The sequence below is a fragment of the Vulpes vulpes genome, chromosome 5 (assembly GCF_048418805.1).
Source record: "Vulpes vulpes isolate BD-2025 chromosome 5, VulVul3, whole genome shotgun sequence".
Taxonomy (NCBI): domain Eukaryota; kingdom Metazoa; phylum Chordata; class Mammalia; order Carnivora; family Canidae; genus Vulpes; species Vulpes vulpes.
In genome coordinates this window covers 31,185,951-31,211,579 of record NC_132784.1, presented here as the reverse complement: position 1 = coordinate 31,211,579, position 25,629 = coordinate 31,185,951, and the positions used below count along the sequence as shown (strand labels likewise).

General features: G+C 38.3%; 1 protein-coding gene across 1 annotated transcript; it reads left to right on the top strand.

The window, feature by feature from the left end:
• The first annotated feature begins 510 nt into the window (after positions 1 to 510).
• Positions 511 to 25,124, top strand: MMADHC (metabolism of cobalamin associated D). The gene is made up of 8 exons (XM_026008018.2): positions 511 to 644; positions 1,234 to 1,295; positions 5,844 to 5,988; positions 17,345 to 17,562; positions 20,165 to 20,270; positions 20,811 to 20,941; positions 23,937 to 24,023; positions 24,599 to 25,124. Exons 2-8 carry the CDS (start codon positions 1,287 to 1,289, stop codon positions 24,797 to 24,799), a joined length of 897 nt encoding a protein of 298 aa, XP_025863803.1. The 5' UTR covers positions 511 to 644; positions 1,234 to 1,286; the 3' UTR covers positions 24,800 to 25,124.
• Positions 25,125 to 25,629: the final 505 nt, after the last annotated feature.

Genomic DNA, 25,629 nt, shown 5'->3' with positions numbered 1-25,629 from the left:
GTAGGGCTCCCCACGGGGCGCCGGCTTCTCGGCCTCCCTCCGTGCCTCTCAGGAATAAGTGAATAAAATCTTAAAGTAAAATAAAATAATAAAATAAGTATGGACTTCAGTCAGAACCTGAGCAGCGGGAACAAGCTGCCCGTACGGCCGTGAGCGCCGGCCACGGAGCCGCCCAGGGCCCGGGACGCGCAGGAAGCTCGTCCGGGCTCGAGCCCAGCGGCTCGCGGGCTGACAACCGCGCCCCGACCGGCGGGAGCCCGCGTCCTCCGGCGGCAGCACGGAGGCCTCGCGGACACGAGCCTGTCACCCGGACCCGGGGGACGGACGGGGAGCACCGGGAGCCTCGCGCCGGCCGGGGGAGGGGGGCGCGTCCTCCCACGTCCGCCCACGGCGGCGGCCCCGGTGTGCGCGTGCGCGTGCGCATCATCCCTCCGACGCTCCTTCGCATCGATGTGTGCGGAAGCCGCTGCTCCAGCCTGGTCGCCGCCGGCGTAGGCGCTCGCCGCGCTGCCGTCGCGGCCGCCATTTTGACGGCGGAGCCAGTGCGGGGCCGGGACGGCTGGCGGCGGCGGCGGCGCCTGGTACGGACGGCTTCCACCGTGTCGGACCCTCCGAATGCGCCCGTCTGGGGCCCACCGCGCTCGGTATGGCCCCTGCCCCGACAGGCTCCCTGTGGCTAGGCCGTCACCGTCATCCCCGGCCCGGCGCTCGTCCGGAGCTGCTGTGGAGCCGCCGGCCCTCAGGACAGTGTCCCGGGCGGGCACGGACTCCTGCTTCCCCGCCGTCACCGGGTCCCAGCTGCTCGCAGTAGCGGGGGGGGAGGGGGGGGCTTAGGGGCGGGGCCCAGCGGGGGTCCTTGGGGGTGGGGCGCACTTCCGGGGAACGCTCGGGCGTCGGGGGCGGGGCCCTCCGGGGGGGGGCGCGCACTTCCGGGGAGCTCTCGGGGGGTGGAGCCCTGCTTGGGGGCCGGACGGACTTCCGGGAGCGCTCGGACGTCGGGGGCGGGCCCTGCGGGCGCGGGGGAGCGTACTTCCGGGAGCGCTCGGGCGTCGGGGGCGGGGCCTGCGGGGGGCGCACTTCCGGGGAGCGCTCGGGCGTCGGGGGCGGGGCCCTGCGGGGGTGGGCTTGGGAGCGGGGCGCACTTCCGGGGAGGGCGTGGGGGCGGGGCGGCGGCGCGCCCTGGAGCTGGCGCCCGGTGGGTCACCAGGCTGCTGTGTTTTGTCGGTCCCCCAGAGGTAGAGCTTCACGGAAGGGACGATCGCTGGCGTCCGCCCTCCCCGCCGGAAATGGCCACCGTGAGTACACGCAGCCGTTGTTGGCAAGTGGGTTTCGGGACGGCGGCCTGTTTCTCGCGCTCAGACGTGCTGTGTGAGAAGTGTCGCGGGCAGCGGGGGGAGGGGCGGGTGTGGACAGCGCGGCGCGCCCCGAAGGTGGTTTGAACACGGACGTTTTCGTCGGTCCCCGTGTGCCCGCGGCTGCGAGTCCGTGTTTGGACATGAAGCCAGTGCCCGGATCCTTGCAACGTTTTTAGAAGACAGTATTCAGTGGTTACTCAGAATCTGCTTTTAGGCTTTTTTTTTTTTTTTTTTTTTTTTTTAATTACCCCGGTTAGCTACACGGGAAGGTTTTTGTAGCCTCCCGGGATAGCGCGTAACCTCCCACACCCTGCAGAACGGGCGCCAGGGAGGGGGGCCCGTAGCCCGGAAGTACTGGTGGGCGGCGACCGCCCGGGTGGGATGCAGCTCACCGCGGAGCTCTGGGCCGAGGCGATCGCAGAAGCACTTCATCGGAGTTCCGAGAAGATGCTGGGATCCAGATAATTGGAGATTTTAATTTAACTTTATTTATTTATTCGTGAGAGACACAGAGACACAGGCAGAGGGAGAACCGGGCTCCCTGCAGGGAGCCCCACGTGGGACTCGATCCCGGGACCTCAGGGTCACGCCCCGGCCCGAAGGCAGATGCTCAACCGCTGAGCCGCCCGGGCCGCCCGATAATTGGCGATTTTAATGGAACAACAGGAGATTGGTCTTCAGAGACCCCTCTCCCCTCCGTTTCCAAAACTCAAGAAGACCCTTCCGCCTTGCGCAACGCGGAAGAGCGGGAAGTGAGGTTGGGTCGCGGAGGTGTAATCGGGGACCAGGGAACCTTGCATGTCACACTCAGGGTTCAGATTCAATTCTTTGGTGGTAAAGCTGTGGTCCTTTGATCAGAGCTGTGTGAGGAGGATACAGATGGCAGCCTTGAGCCAGGGTAATATTCCCCTAAGGGAACGTGGTAGGTTGAGAGTCTAGTGATGTGACTGCAGGGTCAGGTCATAAACGTGGACCACTGTCTTGGACCCACTCTAAGGTGACTTTTTACTTAAAACCACAGGAAGGGAATCTTGTAAAAGAAGCCTGAGGTGCTCTCAAAACAGACATTAATTAGAATAGAATGCGAATGTTTAACTTGGCTTTGTTTTCATTTAAATGGATTAGCTCAGCAAGGTGACTATTTCCTAAGATGCTTTCATAGATCCTTTTATTGTTAGAAGTTTGTATAAAGTTTTAGTATTCAAATATACTTTTGAAAATTTGTGTTTGCGTTGTAAACACTGAATGCAAGTATGTGTGTCTTCGACATTGTAGTTAACATACGTAGCAAGAGTCATAAATGTCTCAGCTTTGAAAGCTGGACGAGTAAATCAAGATGCCTTGGTGGGAACTTTGACAAACTGCACTTTTCATTTGTGATAGGGCAACAGGAGCAGCCTTTCTTTAGCTACAATGATTTGTTATTTAAGCCATTTGGGAATATGAATCCAATGCTGTGAGCTCTTCTGAGTTTTCCAGAATAGCTGAAAATTTGGACTTTTGGTGAAATCTGTGATTTTTCAATATTTATATCCAACACAAATTTCTTAGGATTTCTTATAACATCCCACTCAAATTTCTTTTGTGTGTACCACACAAAAATGTCTGAAGATAGGTATGGATGAATTTCCTAGAATGTGGATGAATTTCTTAATAACAAGCTTTCAGTCTTTGTTATAGAGCCTGTTTTCTGCTCACATAACCCAAAACGGGACTTAGTCCTAAAACAGTGTCAAAAAGACATTTCTCCTTATACTACTCAGGACTTTAAAGTTATATTTTAATAACCTGTCCTCTTCCCAAGTCTAGAATCTTAGGTTTTGAAGTAGTCATACACAAAATCATGCTTATCCTCATACTAAGATAAACAGGCTATTCTAATTTTTGAGTCATTTATTGGTTGTCACTTTTAGTTATATTTACCAGCCGACCCAATGTCATAAAATCTGCCAGGTAAGAATTTGAGTGTCCTATAGGTTAAAAGGAAAACTTGAAACACATCAACACTGTTGTCAGCTATTCTTTTCAGTGGATAAATTAGATACTGTCTTATTTAGCTGTTAAAATGAAACTTGGTAAATAAAATTAACATGAAACTTGGTGATTAGATTGTCTTAGATTGGCAACAAAACTCACATTTTATTATGACTTTTGTTAAATGCTTTACCATCAAGGAAAAATTCCAAAGTAGGAGTTAGTGGCCTTGGCACTCCCAGGCTAAAATAATCATAATCCTTAATAATATTTAGGCAGTTGCTAAAATAATTTGGATTATCTTTCTTTTCCTTTTTTGCTTATGAAGCAGTTAATCACAAATAATAGCTTGATAATCGTACTTTAATGTTAATAGTATATGGAAGTGTGGGAATAAGTAAAAGAGTGCATGTAAAGCACTTAGCATAGCATCTATCCCATAGTAATTAACATCTATTGATTATTTACTATTTAATATTGCCCCCTTCAGATAATGTCTTATTGAGGGTTATTTTTAAGGCTTTGCCCAAAATATTTTCGGAGTTTAAAATTTTATATTGCCTTTAAGATCCTGAGCCATTATTCTCTTAAATGTAAATGTCTTATTTGTAGAGGTAAACTTTAATTGTAGAAACACCCAAAGTCTGAGTTTGTCTAGTAAGTTAAAATCTAATAATTATTATATTTATCTCTGGGGAGGTTGGGTCCTGACCCAGGGAAGGATGCTGAAATTTTCCAGATGGCCAGAATGCTCAGGAGACCCGCCTTCTTTGGAGATACATTAAGGAAGTTCTGTTTATCCAGTTATTGAAGACAGAGTTGAAATTTGCTAGACCTAGAAGGAGAGGGAAAGGGGCATTCTAGCAGAAGAAGTCATAAGGCAGTATAAAAGAAGGCAGAGAAATATGAGAAGTGGTGTGGGTTTTTTTTATGTGAGACTACAGAATTGAAAAAGAAAGGAAGGTAAAGTTAATAAATTATGCTAGAGAGGTAAAACAAGTTAGGATGTTCTCTTGTACTTAGGATGAAAAAAAAAAAAAACACCTGGGTTGGAATTCAGAGTACTCTGTGAAAGGGGAAAAGACTGATTCTGAAGTTATCAAATGGCTAGTCTTTCCACACCCTGGTAACTAATTTTCATACCACTCCAATCTATTCTTAAATCCTATTCCAGTCCATCCTGCACTAAGTGATACATTCCTAAAAACATTCCTTATTTTTGTCAGTTTATTCTATTCCCTGCCTCCAGATCAGGATTCTGATTTATTGAATTGCTGTTAACAAACCCTTTACTGTGTCAAATATAAAGCCTTTTATGATTACCCACAACTTAACTTCCAAGTCTGTTTTTTACCGCAATCCCTTAAATATCTAACCTTACTAAATTTCTCTCTTTTGAATATACCTTTTATGACTATACATCTGTTTCTGAAAGTTACTCATTGAAATGCCCTTTTCCTCCACAAATTTCTATTTCTATTCAAAACCTTGTGTCCTCTGTGAAACTTCTTTTCCTATTCTCTCAAGGAGCTCTTAATTGTTCAAATCTTTTAATAGTATTTCACAGATAATATGGTATTCTTACATATTTTCTACTACACCCAGTTGGCATTTTTGTTTTTTAATGTAAAGGGTCGGATAAGTAAATATTTTAGGCTTTCTGTGCCATATAGTCTCTATACAACTACTTAATTCTGGCATTATGGCATGAGAGCAGCCACAAACAGTACATAAGTACGTGTGACAATATTAGACCAAAACTTTACTTACCAAAATAGGATATATTCAGCTATAGTTTGCCAACCCCTGTATTAAATTATTACACTGACATAGGGCACCTGAGTGCCTCAGTCAGCTAAGCTATTACATTGACATAGGGCACCTGAGTGCCTCAGTCAGCTAAGCTTTAGACTCTTGATTTTCTTCAGGTCATGATCTCTTTAATCCCCTCTTGAGATTGAGCTCAGCGGGGCGCGTCTGCTGGAGATTTTTCTCTCAAATGGATAAATCTGTATAAAATATAATAAAAAAATTATTTTGACCGAAGTATTTTGCTAGAAATTTGTTCATGAAAGATGTTTACACATTCATCTATAGTCAGTGACCTCAGAGTCCAGGAAGTGAACATAGCAAAATATTTACCACAAATCTATGTACTAAAAGTGTTGAAGATTCCTTAACAATAAAAAAGTCTTACTTGTACTACCTTTTTAGTGTTGTTCCTGAATAGGGCAACTTTTAGAGGTTCCTATTCTCTCTAGTGTGGCACTCTTGATTCTAGCCTTTATCAGAAAGGCCATACACTTTTCCACAAAGTAATTTATTACTTGTTTGTTTAATAGATATGTTTTTAAAATTATATACATAATCTTTGTCATATGGTAGTTGCTCCATAATAGGATAAAACTTGGTTTTAAAAGATACGTTGCAGTTGTGAGGGTTTGCCAGAGATTGTCTATGTTAAAAATAACGTATATGCAGAACAAATAATTTTAATTTTTGTCTTATTTTTAGGTGCTCTGTAATAGAGCCAGACTGGTTTCCTATCTCCCAGGATTTTGCTCTTTAGTTAAAAGGGTTGTCAGTCCCAAAGCCTTTTCAACTGCAGGATCTTCAGGTTCTGATGAGTCTCATGTGGCCACTGCACCGCCAGATATATGTAAGTAAAAGTTACCATAGTTTACTTATATTTGTTGCAAAACACCCATCTCCCTTTTGGCAACCACCAGTTTATTCTCTGTAGTAAAGACTGTTTTTGTCCCTTTTTTTTTTCCTTAAATTCTGTATGAGTATAGTCATTTGATATTTGTCTTTCTCTGACTTATGTCGCTTTTATATCCTCTGCATCCATCCGTGTTGCTACAAATGGCAAGATTTCATTATTTTTTTATGGTTGAGTAATATTCCATTGTGTACATATACCAAATCTTTATCCCTTCATTTCTGTATGAATATTTGGATTACTTCCATATCTTGGATATTATAAATAATGCTTTGTTAAATATAAGGGTGTATATATCTTTTGTTGTGTGTTTTCCTTTTTCTTTGGGTAAATATCCAGTATTCAATTATTGAATCATTTGATAACTTTGTTTTTAATTTTCTAAGAAATCTCCATAGTGTTGTGCAAAGTGTCTGCACCAGTTTGCATTTCCACCAACAGTGCAGGAGAGAATCGTTTTCTCCACATTCTTGCCGGCACTTGTATTTCTTATATTTGTTCTAGCTATTCCAACAGTTATAAGGTGATCTCTCGTTGTGGTTTTGATTTCTTTTCCCTGATGATTAGTGATATTGAGCATTGTTTCATGTGTGTACCAACTATATATTTTCCTTAGAAATAAGTCTCTTTAAGCTCTCCATCCATTTTTAATATATTTTTTTTTAATTTTTAAAAAAGATTTTATTTATTCATGAGCGAAACAGAGAGGCAGAGACACAGGAGGAGGGAGAAGCAGGCTCCATGCAGGGAGCCCAATGCGGGACTCTATCCCAGGACTCCAGGATCAGGCCCTGAGCTGAAGGCAGACGCTCAACCATTGAGGCACCCAGGTGTCCCTTTCCATCCATTTTTAATAGGTTTTTTTTGGTTGGTTTGGTTCCGTGTTAAGTTATTTATATACTTTGGATATTAATATTTAGAACTATAAATGATGTATCAGATACATCATTTGAAAATATCTTTTTCCATTTAGTAGGTTGCCCTTTTTTTGTTTTTGTAATTATTTCCTTCACTGTGCAAAAATGTTTTATTTTGGTGTAGTCCTAATAGTTTAATTTTGCTTTTCTTTCCATTGGTGAGCAGAAATATCTAGAAAACTGTTTCTATAGCCTTTGTCAAGGAAATACTACCTATGTTACTGAAGAATAGTTGAGAGTGTGAATAGTTTCAAGTATACATTATGATAATTCAACAGTCATATATATTACATAGTTCACAACAGGATAAGTGATAAAAGGGTGCATCTGTCACTATGCAGCCTTACTACAGGATTATTGACTATATTCCTTATGCTGTATTTTTAATACCTGTTTAATACCTGTTGCGTACTTATACCTGGAAGTTTGTATGTTTTAAACCACTTCCCTACTTTGCCTATCTTCCCCCTCCCTTTCCAGATGACAATTATCAGTTTGTTCTCTGTATCTATGACTCTCTTTTGTCTTTTTTGCTTGTTTGCTTGGTCATTTATGTTCCATGTTTATTTTTTTTTTATTTATTTTTTAAGTTTTTACTTATTCATGAGAGAGACAGAGGGGGGCAAAGGACAGCCAAAGAGAGAAGCAGGCTTTCTGCAGGGAGCCCAATGCTCGATCCTAGGACCCTGGGATCACAACCTGAGCCAAAGGCGGACGGACAATCACTGAGCCACCCAGATGTCCCTCTGCTCCCCATTTATAAGTGAAATCATTTGGTATTTGTCCTTTTCTGACATATTTAACTGAACATAATATTCTCCAGGTCCATCTGTTTATTGCAAAGGGCAAGATTTCCTTCTTTATGACCAACAATCCACTGTGTATGAGCGCATACTACACATGTTCTTTATTCCTCCAACTATCGATAGACACTTAGGTTGCTTTCCTATCTTGGCTATCATAAATGATGCAGTAAACACAGGGTACGTATGTTTTTAAATTACCACTTTATTTTCATTGCAGAACTACCTAACAGTCAAAGTTCTGGATCGTCTGGCATTTCTCTCTTAATTTTTTGAGGAACCCCCATACTGTTTACCATATTCTGCACCAATTGACATTCCCAATCAACAGACCACAAGGGTTCTCTATCTCCACATCCTTTCCAACTCTTCTTTATCTTTTTCATTCTAGCCATTCTGATGGCTATGAAAACGAATTCATAAATATGATAGTTATGAAAGACTTGTTTGACCTTTTTTTTTTATCATTTTTAATTTTTCTCCAGCAAAACTAAGCTATTTCACAATGAGAAAATTCAGGAAGCGTCTGGTTTTGACAAAATTACACATAACATTGGACACTGACAGTTGTGGAATAGGAGAACAGTCTACAGACTCGGGTTTGAAGAGAGAGATCTGCTGGCACAGGGCAGAAGTGCAGGAGAGAAGTCCCAGCACCCTGCTACTGTACTCAGGGGCAAAGGCTAGAGAGACCTGGATTAGGACAGTCGCTGTTAAACAGGAGCTAAGTATTCCAAAAGCCAATTTTAAAGACATTGGTGGCTTTTATTCACTTGCTCTGCTTCGGTATCCTCCCAATCTGTAGCAGTTTTCAGCCTGGATGAATAATAGCATCGTAATAGTAATGGTAATGGCGCTTACTATGTGCCCAGCCCTTGTCTAAGTGCTTTACGTGTAATCATTTAGTCTTCAAATCACCTCACGAAACCAGTAGCATTTCCACTGCACAGATAGGAAACCTAAAGCTAAGAGAGGTCAGAGGATGTGGTCAGTGATAGGACAGGGAGTGACAGCCAGGAGTTGAACACCAGAGTCCTGGCCAGAGTCTAATGCCTCTCCTGATCCTCTCATTACCAAAAGTACCTGTTGGTGGGTTACAGCCCTTTAGACTCTCAAAATGCTGAAGTGGAAGTGGTGGCCAATATTCAAATGGGAATATCCAGCTGGGAGGGGAGGTGGGAATCCAGAACCCAGAGAATAGTCAGGATTGAGGAGACACCACGGAAGGGGGGGTGGAGTTCACTCGACCAACCTGAATCCCTCAAACTCCATTACTGAGTGTAGGATCAGAATTTAACCCACTGATTTTCCCGACTCCTTAACAGAACTTCTTTAGGAATCACCACTCTAAATGATGACATCCTATCACCAGCATGGTGCGTAAGGCCCCCTACATCTGTCTCCTGCCGACCTTTTGGGGAATCATCTAATCGCCTTCAGGCTACCCTCTGTGGTTGCATTCCCAACTTAATTGTTCATACCTCAGAGCTTTTCTTTGGCATTTCTGCTCTTCTTTACTTGGAATGCTTCTCTACCTTGTCTGTCAGGTATATTTATGTTCACAAATCATCATTACCTCCAGATCCTTTCTCCTGACCTTAACAATCTCGTCCCTGTGAGTACAACAGTCAACACAAAGGAGGGCTCCAGAGTGCTTGATGTCATGAGCTGAGGAGGCATGGGCTGAACTATCTCAGAAAATCCTCCCTAAAACATGTAATATATCTATTTTCACTCTTCATTCCTCAATCTTAGTAAATAATAAACAACAAAAAAATAGTATATGACTTTTTTGGTTTTTTTTTTATTTTTTGCCAAGGTATATACACATTTTATTTAAAAAAGTTTACAGTTTTCATTATACACAACTATTAAGAGGTTATAGTCGGAGGAGGCATTTGTCCTGTTGACAGAAGTGCCCGCTAGATCATCACAATGCAAGGAAAATAGTGGAAGAGAGGAGATAGGGCAAGGAAAAAATAAGCGATAAAAAGCTTAGGTTTCAGTTAAGGGCTGGTAAGTCCCTTTTCTCTCTTCAAGTATCACACAATATGTACCAAATACAATCAGTAAATAATGGCCATTTCTTCCCAAGCCCCCACTATTCTCACTATTCAGGTCTGACCTGCCCCTCACGGGCCAGCTCAAATTTTGTCTCCTCCAAAGACTTGACATGTAGTAAGCTCTATGAATTGGAGCAGACATACAGAGCATCAGAATAAGAACTCAGACTTTACTCAGTCAGAGTGCACATATATTGGGGCTGATGACTTAAAAAAGGTATGGGGTTTGAGAAATACGAGTACCAGATTTTAAAACTATTCCATTACTCTTGTGTTTATATGGTAATAACAAGCAGTGATTGTAACTAGCAAAGGACGTGCTGGTACCTGTTTTAATAAATGTATGTCAAGAATGCTTGCAGTTACTGTTCAAGATCAAATGAGTAGCCCTCGAGATCTCCATTGTCCCTTTTGGTATAATGTGACTGTGGCAATGTTGCATGCTCTGAAAGAAATATCACTGGAAAAAACAGAAGTTTCATACCTTTTTTTTTTTTTTTTTTAAGCCATTCATCTATGGATGAACACTCGGGCTGCTTCCACATCTGGCTATTATAAATAATGTTCAATAAACATAAGGGTGTAAATATCTTTTTGAATTAGGGTTTGGTAGGGGAGAGGTAACTACCCGGCAATAGAATTACTGGATCATTTGGTAATTCTATGTTTTATTTTTTGAGGAACATCTATAGTGTTTGCCACAGTGGCTACTCCAGTTTGCATTCCCACCAACACTGCATGAAGGTTCCCTTTCTCCACATCTTTGTCAACACCTGTTATTTCTTGTGTTGCTGACTTTAGCCATTCTGACAGGTATAACGTGGTTCTCCCTGTGGTTTGCATTGGACTTTCCCTGATGATGAGTGATGTTGAGCCTCTTCTCATGCGCCTGTTGCCCGTCTGCGTGGGTCTGTGGGAAAATGTCTGCAGGTCCTCTTAAAAATTAACAATTTTTAATTGTTTTACTTGAAATTTCTTGGTGTTGAGTTGTTGAAGTTCTTTATATGTTTTGGATATTAAGCTTTTATTGGATATGTTATGTGCAAATGTCTTCTCCCATTCAGTAGGCTGTCTTTTGCTTTGTTACTGGGTTGTTTCTCTGTGCAGAGCCTTTTGTTTTGGTATAGTGACAGTAGTTCAGTTTGCCTTTGGTTTTCCTTAGAACACGTATCTAGAAAAATGCTTCTACAACTGATGTCAGGGACGTTCGTGTCTGTTTTCTTGCAGGAGTTTTATGGTTTCAGGTCTCTGTTTAGGTCTTCAATCCATTTAGAGTTTGTTTCTGTGTGTGGTGTAGGAAAGTGGTCTGGTTTCATTCTTTTGCCTGTAGCTGTCCACTTTTCCAGCACCATTTGCTGAAGATCCTGTCTTTCCCCCATTGTATAATCTCGCCTGCTTTGTCATAGGTTATTTGACCATGTAAGTGTGGGTTAATTTTGGCTCTCTACTGTTGCACTGATCTGTGTGTCTATTTTTTGTTGTTGTTGCCAGTGCCATACTGTCTTGATGACTGCAGCTTTGTAGTATATCTTGACTTACAAGATTGTGCTGTCTTGAGCTTTGCACTTTTTTGTGAACATTGCTTTTTCTATATGGATTCTTTTTGGTTCCATACAGATTTTAGGGTGTTTTTTTGTGTGTGTGGTTTTTTTTGTTTGTTTGTTTTTGTTTTTTTAGTAGTCTGAAAATTTGTTGGTAGTTTAATGAAGATTGCATTAAATCTGTGGATTGCTTTGGGTAATAGGGAAATTTTTACAATAGCAATTGTGCCAGTTCATGCACATATCTTTTCATTTATTTTTTGCATCCTCATTTTTCATCAGTGTTTTATAGTTTTCAGAGTACAATTCTCTCACCTCCTTGGTTAAGTTTAATCCTAGGTGTTTTATCTTTTTGGTGCAATTGTAAATGGGATTGTTTCTTAATTTCTATTTCTGCTACTTCATTAGTATACAGAAATACAATAGATTTACCAATAATCTCTATTCTGCAACGTTACTGAATTCAGTTATCAGTTCTAGTACTTTTTGGTAGAGAGTTTTTAGAGTTTTCTGTATAGGGTTTATGTCCGCTACACATACTGGAAATCTTACATCTTCTTTACTAGCTTGGTTGCCTTGTATTTCTTTTGGGGGGGGGGGCGGGGTGCTGATTTCCCTGACTGGGTCTTGCAGTACAGTGTTGAAGGAAACTGGTAAGAGTGGACATCTTTATCTTATTCTTGATCTTAGAGGGAAAGCTCTGCTTTTCACCATGGAGAATGAAGTTAGCTGTGGATTTTTGACATTTAACCTTTATCATACTTTGTTGAGAGTTTTTTCATGGTGAATGATGATGTACTCTTTCAAATGCTATTTTGTGTCTGTTCAAATGATCATATGGTTTTTGTCCTTAAAGTGACAGTATCACTTAATAACACTTTTTTGCATGTACTGAACCACCCTTGTATACCTAGAATAAATCACACTTGATAATTTTCGAGTGATTTTTTTTTTTTTTTAGATTTATTTATTTGAGAGCAAGAGTGTGTAAGCAGGGAGAGGGAGAGAAAGAATTTTTTTTTTTTTAAGATTTTATTAAGAGCACATAAACGGATTGGGGGATTGAGGGGAAGAGACAGGGAGAGGCAGAAGTAGACTCCCCACTGAGCAGGAGGGAGTCAGCCAGGGGGCAAAATCCGAGGACCCCAAGATCATGACTTAAGCCAAAGGTAGACTTTAACTGACTGAGCTACCCAGGTGCTCCAAGGAAGAATCTTAAGCAGTCTCCTCATTCAACGAGGAGCCCAATTCAGGGCCTAATCTCATGACCCTAAGATCCTGATCTGAGCCAGAATTGAGAGTAAGGTGCTTTTAACCAGCTCAGCCACCCAGGTGCCCTGTGAATGATTTTCTTACTATATGTTTGTATTTTTGATAGTACTTTGTTCAGGATCTTCCCATCTATTTTCATCTGAGATATTGGTGCATACCTTTTTAATTTTAGTATCTCCAGCTGGTTTTGGTAACAGGGTAATCTTGGCCTGCTGGAATGAATTTGCAAGCTGCTTTCATGGTCTGTATTTTGTAATTTTCAAGAACAATATATAGTAACTCTTCTTCATATGTTTGGTAGAATTCACGGGTGAAGATACCTGATCCTATACTTTGTGTTAGGAATTTTTTGACTACTTATTCAGTGTCATTGCTAGCAATTAGTCTGTTTAAACTTTCTTTTTTTTTTTTTTTTAAACTTACCATCTAAACCATTTTTTTTTTTAATTTTTATTTATTTATGATAGTCACACAGAGAGAGAGAGAGGCAGAGACACAGGCAGAGGGAGAAGCAGGCTCCATGCACCGGGAGCCCGATGTGGGATTCGATCCCGGGTCTCCAGGATCGCGCCCTGGGCCAAAGGCAGGCACCAAACCGCTGTGCCACCCAGGGATCCCTGTTTAAACTTTCTATTCATGATTCAGTTTCCAAAACTTTGGAAAGTTTTAGCTTTCTAGGAATTTGTTCATTTCTGCTATGTTCTTTGTTGGCATATAATTTTACATAATATTTTCTAACTATCTTTGGTATATTTGTGATGTCAGTTATTTCTCTTATTTATGGTTTTTAGTTTTCTCTCCTTTGGTGAATCAGTCTAAAGGTAATTCAATTTTGTTGAGCTTTTCAAGAAACTCTGGGTCATGGTTTCATTGACCAGTTGTGGGTTGTCTTTTGGGGGGATTCTCCATTTTAATTATTTCTGCACTAATCTTCATTATTTCCTTTTCTCTTGTTTTTGCATGTTTTTTTGTTTTTTTGGTTTTTTTTTTTTTAGCTCCTTTAGATAATAAGGTTAGGTTGTTTACTAGAGATCTTTCTTGCTGCTTTAGTTATGTCTATATTGCTACATAATATTTAAGAGCTATTACCACATTGCAGAGATTCTGGACCATTATGTTTTCATTTTTATTTGTCCCCTTATGTATTTTATTTCCTCTTTGATACCTTGGTAGGTGCATTCAAGGTTTAATAACATGTTATTTAGCCTGATTGTATTTGTGTGGTTTTTGTTTTTTCAAAGATTTAATTTATTTGAGAGAGTGCACAAGCTGGAAAAGAGGGAAAAGGAAAAGCACAGGCCTCGCTGAGAGGGAGCCTGACTCGGGGCTTGATCCCAGAACCCTGAATCATGATCTGAGCAGAAGGCAGATGGTTAACTAAGTGAGCCATCCAGGTGCCCCCTGTATCTGTGTTCTTTCCACATTTTTCTGTGATTCATTTCCAGTTTTAAACCTTTGTAGTCAGAAAAGATGCATGATATGACTTCAGTCAATTTGAATTTATTGAGACTTGTTTTGTGGCCTAATATATCTGTCCTGGAGAATGTTTCATGTGCACCTGAAAAGAATGTGTATTCTGTTTTTAATGGAATGTTCAGAATATAGGTTAGGTCCGTCTGTTGCAATGTGTCATTCAAAACAGTGTTTCTTTGTTGATTTTTGTCTGGTTCATCTATCTATTGACGTAAGTAGGTGTTAACATCCTCTACTTTTGTACTATTGCCAAGGTCTTCCTTGTCTTGTTAATGGTTTTATGTATATAGGTGCTCCCATGTTGGGTGCAAAAGTATTTAGTTTGTTATATTCTCTTGTCAGACTGTTCCCCTTATTGTAGGTAGTGTCCTTCTTTGTCTTTACAGTCTGTTTTGTTTGATGTATATTATTACCCTAGCTTTCTTTCACTTCCATTTGCATGGTCATGGTTTTCCATCCCTTCACTTTAAATCTGCATGTGTCTTTAGGTCCAAAGCAAGTCTCTAAAGGCAGAATAAAGGTGGGTCTTGCCTTTTAATCCATTCAGTCACTTCCTACTGATTTGATTGGAAAATTAGTTCACTTACATTCAAAGTAATTAATGATTAGCAGGTACTTAGTACCATTTGTTACTTGTTTTATTATTGTTTTTGTAGTTCTCTATTCCTTCTCTTGCTCTCTGGTGGTTTATGTGAAAAAATAAAAAGAAAGAAATCCAAGCATATCTATTATAGGTAGTTGATTTGTGGTTCCCATTAGGTTCATATATAGCATCTTAAGCAGTAGCAATCCGTATGAAGTTGATGGCCACTTATGTTTGAGTCCATTCTAAAAGCACTAAGTTTTTACCCACCTCCACATTTTATGTAAATGATATCATACTTGACGTCCTTTTATTTTCTGATTCTCTATGATTTTTATAGATATAATTGATATTACTGCCTTTATGTTTTTACCTCCATACTGGTTTTATATTAATCTACTACTTTTATTTTGTATTTACCTGTAAGATTTTTTCCTAATTTTCTTTCTTTGTTATGGCAATTTCTTTCCACTCAGAGAATTCTCTTTAATGTTACTTGTAAGGGTAGTTTAATGGTGATGAACTCTTTTTACTTGTTTGGCTGGGAAATCTTTATTACTCCTTCTGTTCTGAATGACAGCCATGCTGGATAGAGTATTCTTAGTTGCATTTTTTTTTCTTTTCAGCGTTTGGATATCAGCCTATAGCCTTATGGAATTTCCCTTGTATGTGACTGCTCTCTTTTACTGCTGTAAAAATTCTCTATCTCATATCTGGATATGTATTTCCTGCCTCAGGTTTAGAAAGTTTTCAGCTATTATTTCTTCAAATAAATTTTCTGCCCCCTTTTCTGGGATCTCTATAATATGACTGTTTTTACGCTTGTGTTATGGCTGAGTTCCCTTTTTCATTTCCTGTTCAGCTTGGTCACTTTCTATTACCCTGTCTTCCCAGTCCCTGATCTATTCTTCGGCCTCTTCAAATGTTCCATTCATTGCTTGTAATTTATTTTTTATTTCAGTCATTGAGTTCATCTCTGACTGGTTCTTTTTATATTTTCTGTCTCTTTGTTGAAGTTCTCACTAAGATCCTCCACTCTTTTGTCAAGTCCAGTAAGTACAGTTATGAGCATTACTTTGAAATCTTTATCAGGCATATTGCTTGTCTCCATTTCATTTAGCTCTTTTGCATGGTATTGTCCTGCTCTTTCATTTAGGACATATTCCTTTGTCTCATTTTGTTTCTGTGTTTTTTTGTATTTATCTGGAAAGTAAGATATATCTTTTGATCTTGAAAGGAGTGGCCTTACAAAGAAGAGGTCCTGTGGTGCCCTGTAGTACACTTTCTACTCTTCTTCAGAACCAGGCACCTTAGGGGTGACTTTGATAGGAGTTTTGCCCACTGTACTATTGTGGCTCAGTCACATTTGCCTTCAATCTAGTCAGCTACAAATGTTCACTTTGCTTGTTGTGGGCAGGGTTTGGTCCTTGTACTGTTAAGGGCCCATGGGGCAAGGAAGGGCTTACAGTTGGGCAATATCAGTAATCAGTCTAGATGCCTGCTTTTCAGCCCATTAGCTGGGGCTGCAGTTGCATAAAAGTGTATCATGTGAGAGTCTTTGTTGATTAGTGGGGCCAACAGATCAGAAATCAGATGTCTGCAAGTCAGTCTGCTGGTACTGCAGTCAGACTTGCATGTATGGTTATCTTCCCACTCCGCAGGGCAAGTTATCTTGGAGTGATGGTATTCACTGTCAGGGCTGCTTTGCAGGGACTCCTGCCCAGTGGGGCTGCTTGAATGGATTGAATCCACAGGACAATGTAAGGTTGGGCACACGGTGTTAGCAAACTACATGGAGAGTATTCACAAATGCGTGGGTATCTAGGCTGAGATGGGATGGAGAAAATACTCTTGGAGAAGTTTCTTACAGATCCTTGCTTCTCCAGCACAGGTTCTTTTCAGCACACAGTGAGATTAATTGAGATTAATTAAAAAATAAATAAACCACCTTCATGTATATATCCCAGGCACTTTTCAGACTTTTGCTTCTGTGCTGTATCTAGGTGAGATTGTTAGTTACACACTCTCTGAGGATGGGAACTCCGTTTCCTATCACTCTCCAGCTCTCCCAGAGCACTAACTGTAAAAACTTTTGAAGTTAAGCCACACTGATTTTCAAAGCCAGATGTTATGGGGACTTAACTTTCTCCGGGGAGTTCCCTATGTCAGGGGTACCTCCTGTGGGGTCTTTTCCTCTTCCTTCTCTGTGTTTGTCCTTCCTGTTTGTGGTTAGTCTCACTGGGTACTTTGGTTTCCAACTGCGTCTCTGCCCCTTCTATCTTGATTGGCTTCTTCTCTGTGATTAACCCAAAGACTTCCTGGGTTAGTTGCACTGATATGTCTGTTAATCTAGGTATCTATATTAAAGAAGAGAGCTTAGGATCCTTCTACTCTGCTGTCTTCCTAGGTTCTTTCCAAAATTTACTATATTCTTTTTAATGACTACCAGGTATTACATAGTATGGATTACTGTACTGTATTATATCCTTTTTCTTATAATGGTCTTGTCTATAAACTGAAAACTGGCTACGTTGATCTATTGATTTTATAAAAATACCTAATTAGAAAAAATATATTCTTTTAGTCCACCCATGCATTTGACTGTTGGAGAAAATAGATTCATTTTGTTGTTCGTTTTCAGGCTCTCGAACAGTATGGCCTGATGAAACTATGGGACCATTTGGACCTCAGGATCAGAGATTCCAGCTTCCTGGGAACATAGGTTTTGATTGTCATCTCAATGGGACTACATCACAAAAGAAAAGCCAACTTCATAAAACTTTACCTGATGTTCTAGCAGAACCTTTATCAAGTGAAAGGCACGAGTTTGTGATGGCACAGTATGTGAATGAATTTCAGGTAAATTGTTAATATCATTTATTGTTTTCTGATTATTGCTAAAATAATTTCTGATAACTGTGAGCGTATTACTTGAAAACATTTTTTAAAATCTTAATTCAAAATATATTAACATATATGGCTTTTAAAAACTTAGCATTGTTCTATATATGTTTGCTATATAATTTTCTTTTTAAGATTTTATTTGAGAGAACACACAAGCCAAGGGAGAGGGAAAAGCAGACTCCTTGCTGAGCAGGGAGCCAAAAGTGGGGCTCGATCCCTGGGATCATGACCTGAGCTTAAGGCAGACACTGAACTGACTAAGCCACACAGGCACCCCTTCTTTTTTACTTTAGATTACAATCTCTTTTAGGTAAATAGTTCTTCAAAAATATATTGTCTAATAGCTGTTAATTTCAGATATAGTTTAATTTCTATATTACTAAAAATTTAGATTCTTTTTCACTTTTATAAACAATAATCCTAATTTTTATGTGGAACAGATAACTAGTTTTATGCTCCACTGGGCCCTTAAAACAAGAAAATACTGAGATCTCTGAACTTCTCCAGATAGAGTAATCTAAAAAAGAAAGACTTACAAATAACTTTTGTTTTTGTGGGGTTTTTTTAAGTGAGTTTTTAAACTGGTATGGCAGGAGTACCTGGCTGGCTCAGTTGGTAAAACATGCTCCTGTTGATTAGGGGTCTGTGAGCTCAGGCCCTGTGTTGGGCATAGAGCTTACTTTAGAAGTGGGGAGTGGTAAATAAATAAACTGATATGCTCACCTAACTGGTTTCTATCAAACCCCTAATCCTTACCATTTTCTGAATTTCTAAATAGTTTCAGGCTGAGTTTTTTTTTTTTTTTTTTAATCAAAGCCATAATATTTGTAGCAGCAGCCCTCACAATTATTATGATTTATATCAGATAGCCTAACATTTGGAGACAGTTGACCTTCCCTAACGTTTTATCTCCCACAATTCTTTCTCAGTCTTCTTGGCTCCTCTCTCTACCAATTATATGTTATTTCCCATGTGTTTCTATCCATCTTCTTTGAGTAACTCCTTGGTCACTTAATTCCCTGGCTTCCTCCATAAATTATAATTCCTAACTCTATCTGCCTGCCAAATGTCATTATCTGAACGTCTTAAAATTCCCTAGATGTTTTTGTGTCTCATCTTTAGGTTCCCCCTTCCTGCCCCCACCTCAAAACGTGTCCTTAATCCCATGTTATCAGCAGCCTAAGTGACTTAGTCATTATCCCACTGACCCAAGATAAAGATCATACTGCTAAACTTGGCTCCTCTCTCCATCATATCCCTATACAGAGTGACAAAATTGCATTGCTTCCACCTCTGAAGTAGCTTTTAAATTATTTGTTGTCCCTTCAGTTCCCACTAATAAAGCTAGAGTTCAAGGTCTCTATCTCTCCTCCATTCTTAGAGGCATATAGTGAGATGGACTATGGAACTAGGTAATGAATCTAATTTCAAAGGTTAGTTCTGTCTTTTACCTGATTTTGTGGCCTTAAGAAAGCTACTTAATATTTCTGAGCCCATTTCTTTATAAGTAAAATGGGGATAATAATACCTAGTGACCATAAAGTCGCTATGAGAAAATGTGAAAATGTACCTAAAACACTTAAATATACTGTGATCAGTAAATATTGGCTATTAATTGTCCTATTGCTTGCACAGTAATACTAGCATTAGCATTTTATATCTGATCTTGCTATTCTTCATTGTTTATAGACTAAAGTCAAAATTTCTTAGTGTGGCATAAATGACTTTCCATAGTTTTGATCTCTTAATCACAGCATACCCTATTTTTGTTTTTAAATGTACCATTCTCCTTGTACATACCATTGCATGTGCTTGTATTGTTTCTGTCTCTTCCTGGACTCTTTCCTCCTGAGTTTCTAATCCTTTCTACCTATTCTTTGCAAACCAAACACATTAACTCACATGTGGCTCAAATAGGATTTCAACCTTTTTCTGATTTCCCTCAGCAAAGCAAGTTTCTTCCCCATCTATACTGTGAAAAGACTTTCTATCTAATTCTATAGAACTTTTCACATTGGATTACATTTATTTGTTCATGCTATTTTTCTTCTATTAGCTCTTTTAAACCTAAGAGTGAAGACTGGATTTTTTTACTATTGTGGGGCTGCTCTTGCTATATAGTGTCTGATGTATATAGTAGGTGCCCGGTAAATTTCAGTTGAATAAAAGCCTCTAAACACATCCTGTAAGAGAGACTATATATTTAAGCATGTTATTTTGTAAGTTAGTGCTATGATCCCCATTTCACAGATTACAGAACCAAGGGAAGGATAAGTAGATACCAGAATATCAAAGGTAACATTGTAGGACATAGTCATGGCATTTTAGTTTCTTAGCCAACTTCTATTCATATTACAATATTAATATATTTATGTGTTCGTTTTTAAATCTTCACCTCTTTATTCATCATAGAGAACAGTTTGAGTATATAACACTATTACTCTATTGCCAGTTAACTAGGATTATTTCTAAAAACTTCTCAAGGAAGATAAGTTTATAATAGACCAAATATTTTATTTGAACTCCAGCTTTTATTTATACTTCTTATTCCTCTTAGGGTAATAATGCACCTGTTGAACAAGAAATCAGCAGTGCAGAAACTTACTTTGAAAATGCCAAAGTAGAGTGTGCGATCCAAACGTGTCCAGAATTGCTGCGAAGAGGTATAGTGTACTTCAAACATTTTTACACTACGTGTATTAGATAATGCCACCAATTTTCTAATATGTTAAATGATGTACTCCGTAGGAATTATAATACTTTGTAATTAAATATTTTAATATGTCTGGCTGGAAATGATTACATGGCCAAGGTAAGGTCTTTCGAATGTCCCCTGACATCTGACCTCATGCTGCCATTAGACAGGAATAGTAGACTTTTTAATAATTTTTTCCCTGAAGTCATTCTTCTCCTTAGATAATAATTATAGCTGTAATTTAATGAATACATAATTTTAATAAACATTTTTTGAAAATTACAAAATCAGTAACAAGTAACCTTACTGCTCTTCAGAATGGTAATATTTCAGTTCAGCAAGAGCAGAAGTTAACCAAAGGTTCACTTCAAATTCCTTTTTAAAAACAGCATGCATTTATTGGTACCACGATAATTTAATCATTTTTCTAAGGAAGTACTTTTATATACTGCTTTTTTTAATTTAAAAAAAAAAGGACTTACTTTCTCCCTGGAATTATTATTTATAGATTTTGAGTCCCTGTTTCCAGAAGGAGCCACCAACAAACTAATGATTCTCACTATAACACAGAAAACTAAGAATGATATGACTGTTTGGAGCGAAGAGGTAGAAAATGAAAGAGAAATGCTTTTAGAAAAGGTAATTCTCTCAAGTGCTGACAAGTTTTATGATACATTGTAAGATGATGGGGTTCTTCAGGCTTTAGTAGTTCCCGGCTCACGTGCTGTATTTCAGTAGTAAGGGACTTTGACATCTGAGAATTTTGTTTTTTTGACTTAGATTCTGTCTAATACTGCAATTTTTTGGATATATGTGTTTTGGTAAAATTGGAAAATACAGTAAAAATGGCAAAAAAAAAAAAAAAGTAAAATTAACTCTTCATACTCCTCACTCTTTTTAAAGCAAGTCAAGTAAAAAGTGCAAATTACCCAAGGAGTAATACTCTGTGTACAGCAATAACATACTGTATACCCATTTTTTCCTGTCCTTTGCTTTTTGCCAGATGTTGTGACACCTTTCCATAGCTACACATAGATTTCCGACTATGAATTTTTTATATTTTCCTGTTGTAAGCAGTGAATATGTTTGTGCATATACTTTTATGCACACACTTAATCTACAGATTCCTAAATAGGAAATTGCTGAATCCAGAAGATATACTCCTTCTACATTTTGATAGATGCTGCCAGTTTGCCCACCAAAAACACTGTCCTAGTATATATGCTGTCACCATAGCTCACCCTGGATATTATTAGCATTTCTTTTCATTTTTACCAGCCTGAGAATTGGTAAGTGGTAACTTTAAAGTCTTATTTAAAAATATATATAACATATAAATATATTATAAATATATAATTGTCTCAAGAGTTTGATGTTGGGTTATAGGAGTTTCTACAAGATAGGATAATACTCTTTTGCCTTGTGACAGATCAAGATTAGCTCACTTGGGCACCTTAGCTAACTATAATTGAAAAAATTCCTTTTACTAATTTCCGTCTAAGATAATACTAGCAATTTTTTCTGTTTTCTTTAGGATTGTGTATGGTTCTCTTCATTTGTAAATTTTAGGATAATGACTTCATACTAAAATGTCCCACATAGAGCTTTGCTAATAAATTTCATGTAGTCATGATCATACGCTAATTAATAAGGAAGTTACAGAGAGGCATACGATATTGTCTAATTTTAAAGAGATATGAATTTAGAGAGTTAACATTTAGGCAGTAACTCATTTTCTATTTACATATAAGGCAGTATTTACTAATACATATACTTACCATTGCTATCAATTAGTCATTCATGTACATTGCATTATTGGTCCTAACTTCTAATGAGTTAAGGATTCCAAGTCTCATTTAATACTGACTCTAGTAAAATTATCAGTTTTTTGTAACCAATTTCAGGGTTTGAAATGTCATTTTTAATTTTATAATAACTAAAAGCTTTTTTTTCTATGGAAAAAAAGGTGTTAGTGACTATTTTAGAACCAAATGTAATTTACTGTCAGTAGATATTTTATGTTCGGTAGTTTATTGCAGTTTTTTCCACCAGATGTCAGTGTTTTCTGTCAAGGAGCATAAATCTTAAATACTTAAACTGGTTCTCTTTGTGATAATTTGGGATTCTTTTAGTTAACTTTTACCACATTTGCATTGTTTTGTTCTCCTGGGAATTTTGTGTACAGCAGATCTGCTCATTAAATGGATATATTTTCTAATGATTTTTCTAGCCCATATTCAGTTTTCCGATTTAAGAATTATGAAGATAACCCAAAAATACAGCATTATCTTAATGTTGCTCACTCAGTATTTTCCAAGAAAGTTAGCTTAGTTTACGGAAAAAAGTTTGCTGATTGCTGCTAAAGAGCCACCTCATAAGTTTTTAGGCTTTATAGGTTTTAGGGTCTCAACTATTCAACTCTCCCTGTGTATTGTGAAAGGAACTAAAGACCATATAAATGAACAAACATGGATGTTTTCCAGGGAAACTGTATATATACAAGCACCCAGCTGGATGGTTGGGCATTTAAGCTGCAAGTTGCTAACCTCTTCTTTTAGGATATGGCCCATCTTCCTCAGGCTTAAACATTTGGGGGATCTCAGCTGGATATGCTCAGTGAGGTCTTAGTACTCTGTGTGGGCCAGAAATCATATTACCTAGCACTGCGCCGACCCATGGTAACACCATTGAGCTCTCAGGTGCCAGTTGGCACAGTCTGTGAGGCAAATTCCTCAAGGAATCGTGCCTTGTGAGTCGAACCCACAAATTCCAGATGCTTCAACATTCCAGAACTCTTGCTTTCTACCTCCTTAGCTTGGAAGACAGTGTTCCAAACAGACATGAGGATCACGTAATTTGTTGCCCTTCTTTCTGTCCAAGATTACAGTTTTATCTGTTCACGATTTAAAACCGTTGCCTCATAGGTTTTAGTATTACAGCCCCTATTCTATTATGGCCAGAAGTGGAACTCTGCCCTTGGTTTTAAACATTTATGGTTTGTCCCCCACCCCCCCTTTTTTTAACACTCTAATCTGGTCCTAATATTTGTTCCTGTCTTTTTCACTGCTTACACTTAAAGCTAATAAAGCTTTAAAAAGCTAATAAAGCTAATAAAGACATCATAGGAATTAGAGTAGGATGGCAAAACCAAGATTTTGAATAGGTGATAGAGCTACATGGTCTATAATAATACACAAAAAATACAAAGAATATGGTGAAAACTATGTATGACTGAGTATGGATAAATGTGTCTTTGTAACATGTAAGTTTTTAAACATTAAAATGAATGAATGGTTTTATCTTTTCATTAGGGTAAGAAAGGAAAAACAAAATATTCATATTTTTATAATATAAAAATGGCAGCTATATTTTCTAATTCATGACAAATTCAGGAATCAGTAGCACAGAACTGATTAGAAATTGTTCCTAAAAATTTAGAAGAAAAAAATACACAGACTTTTTGAAGGAAATGAAAGTGTTAAATGAACCATTAATTTTTTGGACTGGTAAAAATATGACTTTATATCTAACTTATTTTCTTATTGAACTGTCTGAAGCAAAAGATATTTAAAATTTTGTTGAAAAATAATTTGTAAGGATGCTATCCAGGATATTTGTGTCTTTTTCTATGCAGTTCATTAATGGCGCTAAGGAAATTTGCTATGCTCTTCGAGCTGAAGGCTATTGGGCTGACTTTATTGACCCATCATCTGGTTTGGCGGTGAGTAATTACATTTTGAAAGCCAGATTAATTTGAAGTGGGAGTGTTTGTTTGTTTGTTTGTTTTTTTAATTATAAAATGGTTTACAACTTTGGTAGAAATAGATCATTTAAGACATTTTTTTTAATCTTAATTGACAATCTTTGAGGTACCATCATCACTTATAGTTAAGTTTTTCTGTCTTTGTTATTTTTCATCCTCACTAGTAAATACTATTACATTAATGAAATAGGTAGTTACAAATCAGCAATCATAATTGAAGGGAGAAAACTTCAGGAAGAACCACTGTTGTCATATTTTAAATTCCGGGTATAGCTTTCAGTAATAAATAATTATGAAATGTTTTATATCTTAAGCTAGGAATATATATTATTTCTTTTCAAAATCAAGTAACACATGTAGTATAGACGAGAAATGAAAAACTTAAAGATTGTGTTTTAGATAACATGTAATTTGCTAAGATTATTGGATGAAGAGGAAGTGTTTGGTCACACTTTTAATATTTGGAGTATTAAAATAGGTATGTGTTCATCATTGTCTTTCTTGCTAATGAATAGAACTTTTATTTCCTCCAGTTTTTTGGACCATATACAAACAACACTCTTTTTGAAACAGATGAACGCTATCGACATTTAGGATTCTCTGTGGATGATCTTGGCTGCTGTAAAGTGATTCGTCATAGGCTCTGGGGTACCCATGTGGTTGTAGGAAGTATCTTCACTAATGCAACACCAGACAGCCATATTATGAAGAAATTAGGTGGAAACCAACAGTAATGTCAATTTATTGGCTGTACTATTGATATGTACCATTCGGGTTGATCTATAAACACTGTCAAAAGCTTCAATTTTTAAAATTTACTTATTTCTGGGTATTTATTTCAACATTTATGCAATTACAGCATTGGCAAATGGTATAATTTTTAAATCTCAAATGTTTATTCATGCTATCATTGAATACATGTTGATCACATCCACATCGTATAGAATGTGATAATTAACATGTAACCAGGACATGATCTCATATTGTTATTTCTCCCCTTTATTGGAAAAACTTGAGTTTTATTTTTCTCTAAAAATAAATCAATCACACATTTGGTTATGATCTGTTTTTTCATTGCTATATTTTTAAAAAAATTAATTTTGTAGTTTTGCATTTTTAAAATAAATGCAATCAGGAATTCTAGAAAAACTAAGAGTTTTACTTTGAAGTAACCTTGTGTCAGAAAATAAGGATAATACTACATCTTTATATATGAAAGTGTATGACTCTCACCCTTTAAAGAATCCTTAACACCTGGATAAATGTGGTTTATTTTGACAAAACAGTACCTCAGCTGCTAAATTCTATTTCTCCATTTTAGCAAGAGATAGAAATTATGATACTTCACAGAAATGCCTCTTTGTGACACTTTTTTACAGCATTTTAAACTTAAAAAGAACCGTAGGAATCTCAGAAGAACAAGTAACTTCTACCAAATGAATTAAGAAAATGATTGTTTGTGTATTTTTCAATTGACTTTTTAAAGGAACACATGGAGATAATAAACTTAATATAAAACCCTGCTTAGTTAACTAACATGTAGTTAAGTGTTGCTTAATGATTC